Source organism: Cyprinodon tularosa, unplaced genomic scaffold (assembly GCF_016077235.1).
Source record: "Cyprinodon tularosa strain WSP-4 unplaced genomic scaffold, ASM1607723v1 ctg345, whole genome shotgun sequence".
NCBI lineage: Eukaryota > Metazoa > Chordata > Actinopteri > Cyprinodontiformes > Cyprinodontidae > Cyprinodon > Cyprinodon tularosa.
In genome coordinates this window covers 288,083-302,498 of record NW_024039058.1, presented here as the reverse complement: position 1 = coordinate 302,498, position 14,416 = coordinate 288,083, and the positions used below count along the sequence as shown (strand labels likewise).

At 36.6% G+C, this 14,416-nt stretch overlaps 1 protein-coding gene across 4 annotated transcripts in view; it reads right to left on the bottom strand.

Annotated features, from left to right (window-relative positions):
• cacna2d1a (calcium channel, voltage-dependent, alpha 2/delta subunit 1a) overlaps positions 1-14,416 on the bottom strand; it is a 118,706-nt gene that overhangs the window by 41,945 nt on the left and 62,345 nt on the right. For all 4 annotated transcript variants that reach the window (XM_038294780.1, XM_038294777.1, XM_038294778.1 and 1 more), the window contains exons 7-11: positions 11,040-11,171; positions 9,737-9,806; positions 9,459-9,509; positions 7,112-7,211; positions 638-796 (exon numbers count right to left, since the gene is read on the bottom strand). In XM_038294780.1, coding sequence (XP_038150708.1) covers positions 638-796; positions 7,112-7,211; positions 9,459-9,509; positions 9,737-9,806; positions 11,040-11,171 — 512 coding nt within the window. The remainder of the gene's footprint in view (positions 1-637; positions 797-7,111; positions 7,212-9,458; positions 9,510-9,736; positions 9,807-11,039; positions 11,172-14,416) is intronic.

The window sequence follows — 14,416 nt, the reverse complement described above, 5'->3', positions numbered from 1 at the left end:
AAGTATTGTATAGTGTATGCCGGGCCTAATAGGGCAGCCATAAGCAAAATAAGAATAAAGCTGATACTGTGATAGTTTCAGGCATATACATGGGAGATGCCTTTGCAAACTGAAATGCAGTATTAAAGGGTTTTTACAGGGAATACCAAATAAATTTTGTCAAACCATGATTTGTTACATTGATGGATGTATACCAAAAACACATGAATATAATACAGTCAAAATGCGGTTCCCTGACATATTGGTTTAGGGGGACCAACTTAAACGTACAGGACATCAGCTCCTGGAGACTTAAGAAATTCCACTGCATAAAAAGACCCAGATCTAATGAATAGTTCAATACCAGACCTCTTCAGAAGTGGTGGTTAGAACAGTAATTTATTTAGCTTTATTAAGGCAGGGTCATAACCAAAGCACTAATAAATCTGGCATACATACATGGAAGGGCAAAGTTATTAAATCATCAAGCTGTATTGATTTTGATTCATTTTTCACTTGAGTTGAAGAGATTAGAGGTAAGATTTGATATGAAAATAATCAGAAAAGATTTGTTCTGAACTGGGTGTTACATGAAAATATATCAGCCACCACTTAAAGGCACCATGTAGCAAGTTAATAAAGTCCATACACACTTTACCTGTGCAAGCTGTGCGAAGGCAAGCTCAAAGCCACTGGTGTAGTTGGTGATGCCCTCAGCTTTAAGCTTCTGCACAGCATCCTTCAGGATCCTTTTGTTCCTCACATTGGCCTGCACCAGGTGCTCAAAGCATGCTACAGGCTTGGCGGTTTTGTTGAACTACAGGTGGATAAGGGAAGGAGGGTTGACGGGAAGAACAGGGAAGGCACTTGCACATATTTTCTATTAAATATGTGTTTTTTTTTTCCTTTGTTACAGTGTCCCTTAAACATATATGATAGACTATAAGTAGGGTGAAAGATTGAAATGGCAGTTAAACGTAAAATCCAACAATGGCAGACAACCATGTTCAAGAGATCTACATACTAACACAAACTGACATGTATAAAATGAAAAAATAGGGTAAATGTAATCAAAGTTCACAGACCGAAGGAAGCTAAAAGAACAAAAGGAAGGATTTGAAGGAAAGATTGAAGGAATGTGAAAACAGTGGCACATGGAGGTAAAAAAGAGCAAAAACAAAGAGCTTAATACTTATAGGAGGAGAACTAGTTAAATGAACACTACATATATAAAGTAACTCAAAGTTAATACTGGTGAATTGCTAATGTTGGGGAAAATAGTGAAGAGAGTCAATCCACACACAAACACACAGCATCTATTGGGTTTAGAAATGGCTCATTAGTACTTAGCATCTGTTTTGGGGATCTTTTTGAATATCCAATTATCATTACAGTCTAAACAGAAAAAAATCTCTGACCTACACAAGTAACTATTTCTTATGTATTATAATAAATAAAAATTTATGACTAATACACCCAATTCTTCTCAGTTTTCCTTGGTTTATATGTATAGAAAATTTGTGATCTTATGTCAACTTCAAAGCATTTAACATACTCCAACATCTAGAATCAAATACAAATAAAACGTACAATCTGAATCTGCCAATTCAAGGGAGCATCTAAAACATGTTAGACTGCCAATGACAAAACCAATATGGGAAGAAAACCTGTTTGCAGCAAGAAATGAAATTGATGTTCATAGATACTATTGAAAATGACTGCATGTAACCCATTTCTTAAAGATGAATGGTCAAAGATGATAGTCTCCAGATATGGCAAAACCGTGCACTGAAAGACCTTATATTATTAATATTATTATCTTTTATATTTTTGCATAAAGAAATCTTTGAAAATAATTCATCTCTTTCCTTCTACTTTAGTTTAAAATTCCACCTTGTGTTGGTCTATCATATATATAATCCAAATTAATTAGTTTAAACTAAACTTTGTAGCTGTACTCTAACAAAGACAAATGTTTCTAAATAGTTCAATCCTGAAAGGCAACACATCTTGTGGTTGAAGGCTGTATCAATTACTACTAATCACAACCAGACTAACAATTAAATTAATAAAAAAGGTTGAGCTGAAATTAGAATCTTAAGAACTATCTCCTTTAAATACTAAGTGCATTAAAATCTATAAAAGTCATTGCAGAAAAGATAAAAATGCTTTTTGGTTTATTAGTTTTAATATGATTGATTGAAAGCAAAGTATGAATTAACTCAGGGCCATGCTGAATAGTATCACATCAGTACTTGGACCAAACCCAAGAACATCAAAACAAATTATGACAAAAGACCATTTTCCAGTGTTCCACACAAACAAAAACAAACACAATCCAGTTTCTTTAATACGTGAAACAAAATGCTATCCATGGATAATTTGGAAAGCAAATTTAAGTTCCCAGACATGAGAAGGGACTGCAGGGAGGACAAAGAAGAAGCAATTAGGATAAAGGAGTTGCTGGAGAGCGAATGTTGGATCCTAGTACACAACCTACTCTGACCCAAGAAACTGGAGGGATGCATTAAGCTGAGATGTTGCATGCTTTGATGGCAGTATGTATAGAGCGCAGGAGCTCACTACAAGATCCTATAGTGTAACAATACTGATCAAACAATGTGCACTTCCTAAATATAGCATCTAAATGAGCCTAAATTGAAGGCTTTTTAAAGTAGCTTTTATATTCTTGTTACACAAAAAAGGCTTTTAAGAGGAATAAGCCATAGGTAGATTGCAAAAAGAGCAAAACAATTACATTAACTGCAGAAACATTAATTAGCGTTCAGATGTTTGACACTATAGCGATTTCTGTATCAAACCAAATCTGCACAATTGCCTCCAATTTGTCTGGGAAACAGCTCACAAACATTGTGAACTGGAGGAAAATTTTCACCCTTTGAACTGTTATTTTTCTTTATAAAAGTAATATAGCTCTGGAGCAGAAATGCTTTGGCTGGCAGTCATTGGAGCTTTAAATTGTGATGGATGAAGGCTTCCTCAGTTCGAATACCAGGAAACCTTTGGTACTTGAGATCTCTATCAAATCGCAATTTGCCGAGGAAGGCACTTTCCATTCCATCCCATAGAGTGAACATGTGGCAGAGGGACACAGCGTTGATTTATTTTGCAAAGGGTTTAAAGCGGCTTTCAGGGTTTGAATTGAAAATGTTTTCTCACTCAGACATACTTGGACTTGGGCATCCTTCTCGATGGCCGTTTGATAAAACCTACAGTTAACGTAAAGGGCAGTGAAAAGTAAGACATATTTGTATCACCTACAGAGATCTTCTGCTTTTATCTTTTTAAACAAAAACATTTATACTACATAAAGATAGCCCGAGAAAATACAAAAAGGTTTTTGTTTACACTTTTGATGATTTTATTAATGAAAAAAAATCCAAACCAATCACAATCTACATAGAAAAGCAATTCACCCCTTGATATACACTGCAAAAAATTAAAATCTAAAGTATCTAGCATCTAAAATATAAATCTAAGTAATTTATCTTAATTTTTCTTAAAATAGAGTATTTTTTCTTGAATTGAGGAGGTAAGATACTTTGCCAATGGAACAAGACAATTTACATTTTCAACAATAAAAACCAATTGGTTTGTCTTATTTAAAGTGCATATTATCTAATCATCTTATTTTAAGAGTAAAAATACTACTTCCATTTCTAGATCGTTTTTTGCAGTTTCAGTTTAGGCCATAGAACTTGGAATCCTGAGGTTGTGGGTTCAAGCCCCACTCACACAGACTGCCACTGTGGTTCTCTGGGTAAGACCCTTAACCCAACACTACTACCGGGCGCCCCACGATGGCTGCCCACTGCTCACCAACGGGATGAGCTTCGTTGCTCTGTACTTGTGACAGTGTAATGACAATAAAATAGGGTGACCTAAGTGTCCTCCTTTTCAGACACCCTGAATAAAAACACTGGGGGAAAAAACAACAATTTAAACAAAACCTGTTTGGCAACACAGCGTAGGGCATCAAAACATCATTCTGGAATTTAATGTGATTTAAATTTGTCAAACGTTCGTTCTAAAAACGGATTGCAATAATGTATATCTACAACTAAACGGAACAGTGAGAGCCCCACCAAAAAAAGCTCACCAGCAGTTAACAACTTTAAACTTGTCAATTATGCTTGAAATCCCTCCCGTGTTACAGAATTAATAAAAATCTTCCAAAGAAGATTCCTGCAGAGTGATGTAAAAACTCACTACTGTTTTTTTTCGAAATGCAAGGAATTAATAACCATGATTCTCTTCACATCCAAGGAAGCAGCATGTGATCAATAAGAACAGCTTACAGGTAAGAAAAATATAAAAAAATAGAACAGTAATGTTACGAGAAGCTACAATGAGAACCATGAACAGCTATAAGGTAATGACGCAACAACATCACTTATTACAGGAGTTCATCTTCCTGCTCTATCGAGGTTCGCGACCTCAACAGCTTTTTTCCCTAGAGGTAAAAAATAAAAAAGCTCCCAATCCATTCCTACACACCCACATAGAAGGTCTATAAACAGACCCTTCAACAACTCCACAACCATACCCTTTTGCCCCAATGACCCCCTTCCTACACTTAAGATCACTGCAGAAAGTTTTAAAAAGCTCCAGGACCTGATGGTGTTTTCCCTCTTCTGCCTGAGAAACTAAGCTGACAAAATGGCTCCAACATCCCTCAGATCCTTAACAATTGACATGGAGCCAACTGTAAGATAGCCCAGAGGAAGGCAAGCCGACCAAAATGGCTGTGAGTGAATACAGTATAGATATGACAGGGTGAAAATCTGAAGCATGTTTTTAATCAGTATAATCTGGCTGTGTATGAATTTCAGAAGCCAATGGCAGCACACTGTCTTGGAATGTTTTACCCACACTTGAAATTAATTTAGCAACTTAAGCGGTTTCCAAGCTTAAGATGAGGAACTGAATTAATCATGACTAAAATTAACAAATGGTAGCTTCCATTGAGAACTGTTGTGTAGAGCTGGTTATGTGATAAGCAGCAGGCTTTTGTCCATATTTTATACTTTCTAAGTCTCCTTTATGGTTTTGATAAAACTGTAGAACTGTGTTTCTCACTCTGAGTACTTTGGGTTTAAGCATTTCTGAATTGCATGCTTCCCTCTGACAACATTTAGCCTTTTATTAGATGTTTTTTGACAAAATGTCCATTTCCACTTTCCCTTCAAATGCAAAATCCTGGCAGTTTTGTCAAAGTGAGCCCCTTTACTTGAGGACAAATCTCTATCCCTGATTGGCCAGTTGCTGACAAGCCTCCAGGACCGACTGACATGTCGCCTTGCTTCAATTCTTCTAAGTTGTGTGAGGTTCCTTTTAGCCTAAAGTGTTCCACCCAAAGAAACTCCAAGAACACACCAACTCCATTCCACTCACCATCCTCAAAAACACCGCCTACAGTGGACCTTGCACCACGCACCATTTTGTCTTTGGACCACAGATGGTTCTCAAGCATAGATAATATTTATAAGAAAGCCGAGTAGAGACTGTGGGCGTTTCTCAATTCACGAGAACGCGAGTACGTACTCGCGTTCTCGTCAAGTCTGTTCTTGGCGAGAACGCAGGAAGATCGGACTTGACGAGAACGCGAGCACGCAAGCACGTATGTGTATTGGAGCAGAAGCGTACTCGTGACGTCATCACAGGCAACGTTGTTTAGCATTTCTTTAACAGTCAAAACTATTTATTCCCTACACAAAACATTTTGAAAACAATATTTTTAATTTCTAAAGCTTAAAAAACATAAAAAAAAAATTACTGAACCGCAAAAAAACGCCATCAGAACGAGCGGTAGTTCACACATAACTAGACCGAGAGAAGTGCACTACAGACGGGGTAACATTAGCCCTGGCTGCGGTTACCCTCGGAGGTCTGCTGGTCACTATGGTCCGCTCAACGTCTGACTTTTTTTTTAAATTCCGCACTAACTCTGTAAACAGGCCACACAGGGAGGCTTAAATGTATAATGTTATCGCCTCAAACGATTTCAAAACGTACTTTTGAAGAACAACAGCAGCAGAAAAGGGAATGTTTAACTTAACACTGTGAGCGCTGTCTCGAATCAAGCTGCGGCCGCGGGGCATTCTGGGGAAGCGGTCAGTCTGAAGAACGCACAAGTCTGCTCTGATGCATGCTTGATAAAGAGGGCGGGGTGAGAACAACATTCGGGGATTTGATGCGTTCTCGATCTGGCGTTCTTGAGAATTGGAACGGTACTCGGGCTGAGGCTGATGACGTGTCACGAGTACACGAGCACACGAGAACGCTCAAGAACGCATATTGAGAAACGCCCTGTAACTCTTAAAGCAACTTAAGAATAAGCTCCCAGAACGGCCATTTTACAAGAGTTCCTACATCTATACCTGTTGTGTTTGCCTTGTTCATAAAGTAGAACAGGTACAGACTCCAATGAACAACTGGGCCTGCAAAGAGAATCATCCAGACTGACCTTCACTCCATCCAAGGCCTGTACAGGGTACAGTCAGGAAAGACTTGCTAAATTCTCTGCAGATACAACAAATTCTGTAAGCAAATTTGTCCACACTTTAACCTTAAGGTAAGGTCTACAAAGTGCTATATGTAAAAAAAAGAACAGACATTTTCTTCCCTGAGGCTTTTGCTCTGATGAACACAATTAACACCCTGCAGTAGAAAGCTACTCTGCGGTAAAAAAGAGCATGTTTGCAATGCTACAACCTGCATTTTATTCTCTTTTTTTTTACATAAGAAACAGCTATACATACACATGCATGTACATAATGTTTATTTTAGTCATTTTATTTCTTCTGAAGTGTATATAGATATTTGATGTCTGTTTTCTGTGAACCAATGAAACCCAAGTAAAGCTCCTTGCTTGTGGACATAATCTTTGCCATTAAAGGAATTCAGATTCTATTAACTGGTGATTACTTTTTCAAATAAGACCAGGTAGGTTTAGAAAGCTTAGCTTTCTGGTAAACTGAAATATTTGCTAAAAAATGCTCTAATCCTTTTTCCTTAAATTAAATGTGTTTGATCATATGTTTTTATAAAAACATGCAACTGGGAAATAAAAATACCATCACTATATTGACTCAGCTGTCTGAATACTCACAGAAACCACGTTTACAAAGTCATCATCAGAGAGGGTCTCCAGCATCTTGCTGACGGATGTTTTGATCAGTTTAAGGGTGAGACCAGAAACACTTCCACTCCTGTGGTATAGAAATTGTTAAAGAAAAATGTAAGTTGATGCCCGAAACACATGCAAGTTTGACTTAATCTAAAGTAACATCCAACAAAACAGAAATTATTTCTTTTTATAGACAGACAGAAGCTTGTAAACGAAACTCTCAAGCAAGTACAGAACTCAACTCTAGAACTATACAGGTAGATTTCCAGCATAGAAATTGTATCGATGGATCGACAAAGGTTAAATTCTTAGATATTGACGTTTACAATTTGGCAACATCTATTTACAATTAAGCACTGATTTAAAAGCACAGAATATGTGCAACTGGAATTTCTACCTATAGTTTTAACACAGACTGAATTAATTTTAGAAGTAAATTGTACGGTATTGTCTGGCCATGGAGTCTAAGTGATTTGCTATCATTTCATTGATTAGAAAAACTAAATCCAAATGTGAGAAAATATTTGGACATCACAACAATTACAATGTCAATACAATAATTTTCAAAACAGATCAAAGACACTGTCAGTGTTCTGACAAAATCCATAAAATAAATTAATAAAAAAATATTATCACAGTATCTTTTCTGTCTAAAAATTTTTATATTAGGGCTAAAATTATTAAATGGATTAATCATGATTAAATATTATTGAAATAATGGTCAACAAATTTAGTAATCAATTAACTGGAGTAAAGACTTTGTAAAAAAAAAATTGTTAGTAAAAAAATTTGTAAAAAAAATAAATAAACATTTTGCATTTAAGATAAAAAAAAAAAATCCTTGTCAATATGTTCTATCCTCAGCTCCTCAAGGGTAAAAGTTTCACCTGGTTTAATTTCACAAAAAGTATTCTTTAAGCAATCTTCGGCTATCTGTTCATTAGTTAATTAATCAAAAATATAATAAACAGATTAATCAATTTGCAAAATAATCGTTAGTAATAGGGCTGCAATTAACAATTTATAAAAATCTTTATTTCCTAATTAACAAATTTATTAAAAAACAGCCCAGTTGCAATCTCAAAAACCTGGGGCACCACCAACAAATTTACACAAAGAATAATTGGGATTATTTTGCATAAACAACTTTATAAATGTAGCTGGAGTATTTGCTGTAATTTATTAACTGCTTTCAAAATTAAACAGAAATATGCAAGTAGAATAATGCACAGGTTTCTTGATCTTTACAACACAGAATAGCTGCAAGAAATCAGCAGGTCAGTAATGTACAGTAGTCAGATAACTAGTAACATTTACAAAGAAAATGAAATTGTTCGATGACCCCAGTGAATTTATCTTGTCTCCTCATACAATAGGTGATATGAAGGAGTCATTTTTTTTCGTTTTTCAATTGTCGCTACTGTAGAAAAAGACCGAAATTATGACAATTTGGGTTCAGAATTTCTCTATAAGGAAAAAAAAATTTCAAGGCTTTTGTGCACCTATCTTGTTAAACAGCAAGGAAATATTCCTTCTTCCCAGAGTGACATTGTACATTTTTACATATTTGAACATGAGTCACATTTTGGAAAAATTATTTCTTAAAACAACTGTAGGAGTGTCACTGATTTTCTAAAAGATGACCAATAGATTTTAAATAATTAGCAGAAACAAGACCGAAATACGTAATAATTTTTCTGACTGAACTGCAGGGATCAGACTTCCTTTTTAAGTAGATTTTAAATCGTTTCCACTTAAGCTGCAACTAATCAGTTTGTACACATTTATTGCCCAGGGTAAATGGGTCCACTTGTGCATCCATTCCTGCATAATCATCCATGCCTTACAAAACTGATTGGATATAAGTCAGATCATATACAGCAATTTTTTTTTTGCCATATATGATCTGAGGGAGTTGGTATACAGCTGAGGGAGTTGTTATTTTTGTGTAAATCATTTTATAAATGAAATTTATATTCAAATTTATACGGTATATGTTTTTATTCAAACATGTTTTTAAAATAATGCTTAGATCTCCAGTTAGAAAGAACAACTATCAACTCTTGTAATGCTCTAGGAGTCCTTCATGGACCTTGAGGTTATAATAAACTCAAAGTTCCAGCCTTAAATCACTGTAGGAAATGACTGGACTGCAAATAATGAGGCTGGCCAGTGCTCTGGCTGCTTTTTGTTAGTCAGTGTCACACATGAGCTTAGTGCCCCACTGCCCAGCGGGATGAAGCTGCTCAGAGTTAGCATCGGGGCCTCCTGGGGTGTCACAGAAAATCCAATCTGACTGTAATATATGAATCATAAGGTTGTCACTCACGCATCTACCAGGATCAGCATGTCCTTGGGTGACGCCGCCCCCTGAATGTACCTGGTGAGTAATACAAGAAACAAACAGAGAAATTGGAGAACACACATAAAAAGACCGTAAAATAAATTTTATTCTCAGGGCCATAAAGCTGTATTAAATCTTCTCAGACTAGACTCCACTAGAAAACAGATTTGATGTCACTGAATTATGAAAGACAACGTTATTTTTAACTAACAAGCATTTGTGCGTATCTGCATGACTTTCTATAACTCGGCCGATGAGCTTACCAAGGTCGCCTGCGTACGTCATACAGGTCAATCTTGTCAGGCGCACTTCTCTTGTCGATCCAGGGGGAGGCTGTAAGTTGGCAGAGTAAAGTGTTTACTTCACAGTCAAGTTCTTCGGGCTCAACCAAAATAAAATGGATTTAACACAAGTTCATTTAAAATGCAATTCTATCATTTCAGTCCTTCATTATAATGAATGGATTAAAACTTTTGCATTAAGCTTAGGCCATTTTTTTTAAAGATCGATCTGATTTGTTCTAAATTAAATGCATCATCACTCATCCCTATTTCCATTGACTTACATTCATTTTGCATTAACTGTATGACTTAACCCAGAACCTTACCCTTTAACAACATATTCCTAACCCTAACCTAAACTCAATTCATAACTTCATTCAAAACTGAACCACCAACCCAAGAAGAGGACCTTCCCTCGAGCGGCTGCAATAAAACACAAGGCTATACTGTAAGTCCCCACAGTATAGCCTCGTCCTGGGAAACTGGCCTTACACTGTCTGACGAGGTAAGAAATATATGGCCACACACTCACTATACTGCGAGATTCTGTGTTTTTTATTTTATTAATACAATATTGGTTTATTACATGACACATAGGAATTGCCAATATAAATGTTAGACTAAAAAGTTTACAACTGACAATATCATGTCAGTGATGAACAATTTCAAGCAAGTTGTAATTAATTCCTTCAAGCTGCCTTGCACTTTTTGCATATGGATAAAGCCAAACCATTTCCATACAATTATTATTATTATTATTATTATTATTATTATTATTATTATTATTATTATTATCATCACCATCGTCACCACAGCCATTTCTTTTTTTGGTCCCATATAGATTTTTATTGAGGAGTCAGATAAAATACTGTAAAGACACCAAATCCTTCAATCTGAGTTTTTAAGCAATTCTTATTTTGAAGTTTTGAAGGATTCTTATTTCTCTCTATACTATAGCTGGGGATGCAGTCTTTTCATGACTGTTTATGTTTGTAAATTATTATTTTATCAACCTAAAGTAAAACAAAATCTTTACCGTGAAATAGGCAACTAAAATAATTGAAAAAAGTTGTTGAGGGGCAGCAACAAGGGACAGGATCAGTTCTACAGGGGCCTTGGACCCTATTGGCTCTTGTTTAGAACTGTCCATGTCTTTAAGAAATATAATAAACAGCATTCAAACATTTTTTTCTCCTTTTTTTAATTTTTTTTATATAAGAAGAAAGCCATCATTAAAAAAATTCTGCTTGTCTGTATTCATCAGTCTGGACTTGAGTGGGCTTACCTGGGTAATACCGAGCCAGTCCAGTTGCAGAGCCAAATACCTGCCATAGCAGTGACTCATCTTCCTCTTTGTTTTTCCGGAAAACATCATCCAGGGCATCTGTCCAGTTTAGCTCATTTAAAATAATGGTGGCTGGAAGAACAAAACAATTAGATTAAGTCATTGGTGAAATAGTATAAATTTGGTGAGCAGAGATTTATATGTTTTTACAAAAACAGAATTAATACATAGATAGAGAACAGTAGAGCAGTAACAGACTACTGACTGTGACTGCTGAGAGAAAACCGTCTCATGATATCTAAACTGACACAAGTCTCCTTTCATAATATCTTTTTTCTTCTTTTTTTTTATACTGCTCTCAAAACATCAACTTGTGCAGCAGTAGAAAGGGGCCAAAACACGAGATTCTGAACAATTACATTTGACATTTCTGGAAGAAGATACAATCTACAGAATAGTCTGTAGGTTATATCTGTAGATCTACATAGTGCAGCTCCTAAAAGCTTATCATTCCAAAAATCTAGCTTGAGTTTTTAATCCCTATTATTGTAAAATACCCAGAGCTGCAGATTTAAGATCAGAATGAGGCTGGGTATGACTTGTTTAGGTGTACAGAGATCAGTTTGGTACTTTTGATATGATTAGCTAAACTAGACTTTAGACTACAATGAGTGACACGGCACTCAGTTTAGGGTTGTCAAAAGTATCGATACTCAAAAAAGTATCGATACTGAAACGTTGTATCCGGATACAATACTCATTTTCAAAAGTATCGAGTACCAGTCGCACCTAAACAGTCATTCATCTAAAGTGCAGAATACAGGAAAATGCACTTTCAGAACACTGTGTGATTCAATTCAATTCAATTCAGTTTATTTATATAGCGCCAAATTCACAACACATGTCATCTCAAGGCACTTTACAGTTCAACCAGATCATACAGTCAAATCGATACAAAGTTTTCTATCTAAGGAAAACCAGTTGATTGCATTGACTCATTGACTCAAATACAATCCCCCACACTAAGCATGCTTGTAGCGACAGTGGAGAGGAAAAACTCCCTTTTAACAGGAAGAAACCTCCAGCAGAACCAGGCTCAGTGTGAGCGGCATTCTGCCGAGGCCGACTGGGGTTCAAGGAGACAGAAGCAGAGATACAAAAAGCAGCTGTAAAAGGCGGCCCCGTCCAGGAAACACACAGCCAGGCAGACGAGCTCCAAGGCAGCTCCCATGCCAGAGGACGAAGAGAGCACATCCACTCAGTCATGGTCAGAGACACAGGACCACACTGGAAAACAGGCCGATCTCCAACATCTATAAACAAGGGTGTTGATAGAAGCAGCACAGCTGATGTTTCTTTCCAGGATGACGTCACAGCCAAACAGGAACAGACGAGGCAAAGCTACTCTGAGGAAAAGCAGAGAGAGCAGAAGGTTAGAGATTGTGCTAACAGATTCTGCAGAATAGGAGAACAGAGAGAGAATGAAGCAGAATGATGAAATGGGGGTCCCTATGTCCTCCAAAAGTCTAAGCCTATAGCAGCATAACTATAGAGATAGCTCAGGATAACCTGAGCCACCCTAACTATAAGCTTTATCAAAAAGGAAAGTTTTAAGCCTAGTCTTAAAAGTAGACAGAGTGTCTGCCTCACGGACTAAAACTGGTAGTTGGTTCCACAGGAGAGGAGCCTGATAACTAAAAGATCTGCCTCCCATTCTACTTTTAGAAATTCTAGGAACCACTAGTAAACCTGCAGATTGAGAGCGAAGTGCTCTGTTAGGAACATAAGGAACAATCAGATCTCTGATATAAGATGGAGCTTGGCCATTTAAGGCTTTATATGTGAGGAGGATTTTAAATTCTATTCTTGATTTAACAGGAAGCTAATGAAGAGAAGCCAGGATAGGCGAGATATGATCTCTCTTTTTAATTTTCATTAGAACTCTTGCTGCAGCATTTTGGATCAGCTGAAGGCTTTTAACTACAGTTTGTGGACTTCCTGATAGTAAAGAATTACAATAGTCCAGCCTTGAAGTAACAAATGCATGGACTAGTTTCTCAGCATCACCCCTGGACAGGATATTTCTAATTTTTGCAATGTTCCTCAGATGAAAGAAGGAAATTCTAGAAACCTCTTTGATATGGGATTTAAATGACAGGTCCTGATCAAAAATAACACCAAGATTTTTTACTTTATTATCTGAAATCAGTTTAATCCCATCCAAATGAAGTGACTGGCTAATCAGTTTCTTTTTCAGAGACTCTGGTCCAAAGACTATAACTTCTGTTTTGTCTGCATTCAGAAGCAGAAAGTTAAGAGTCATCCAGGTTTTTATGTCTTCAAGACATGCCTGTAATCTATGTAATGGGTTAGCTTCATCTGGATTTATAGACAGATATAGCTGGGTATCATCAGCATAACAGTGGAAATTAATCCCATGCTGTCTAATAATTCTACCAATTGGGAGCATGTATAAAGTAAAGAGAATTGGTCCTAGCACTGATCCCTGTGGTACTCCACAGGTAACCTTTGAGCGTGTTGAAGATCTATCATTAACATGAACAAACTGAATTCGATCAGATAGATAAGATTTAAACCAGTCTAGTGCTGTTCCTTTAATTCCAACAAAATATTCAAGTCTTTCTAAAAGAATATTATGGTCAACTGTATCAAATGCAGCACTAAGATCCAACAGGACGAGCACAGATACAAGTCCATTATCTGAGGCCATGAGAATATCATTAGTGACTTTCACCAGAGCTGTTTCAGTGCTATGATGAGCTCTAAAGCCAGACTGAAACTCTTCAAAAAGTTCATTATGGTGTAAGTGACCGCACACTTGTTTGGCAACTACTTTCTCAAGAATTTTGGATAAGAAAGGAAGATTGGATATAGGTCTATAATTGACCAAGTCATCTGGGTCAAGAGACGGTTTCTTAAGCAGAGGTTTAATTACAGCAACCTTAAAAGCTTTAGGTACATATCCCTGTAACAGAGATAGATTAATCACATCTAAAATGGAGGAGGAGATCAAAGGGAATACCTCCTTAAATAACCTGGTTGGAACTGGATCTAACATACAAGTTGAAGGCTTAGATGAAGACAATAATTTTGCTAATTCAGAAAGTTCAACTGGATCAAAGCAGTCTAAACCCGGTTCAGATTCCATGACTACCTCAGGTACAATCACGGATAGAGGAGTGCTTATGATCTTATTTTTAATAAGATCAATCTTATTTATAAAGAATCCCATAAAATCATTGCTGCTAAGAGCAGGTGGAATGGACGGTTCAACAGAGCTATGGCTCTGGGTGAGTTTGGCAACTGTATTAAAAAGAAATCTAGGATTATTCTTATTCTCCTCTATTAATGAGGAG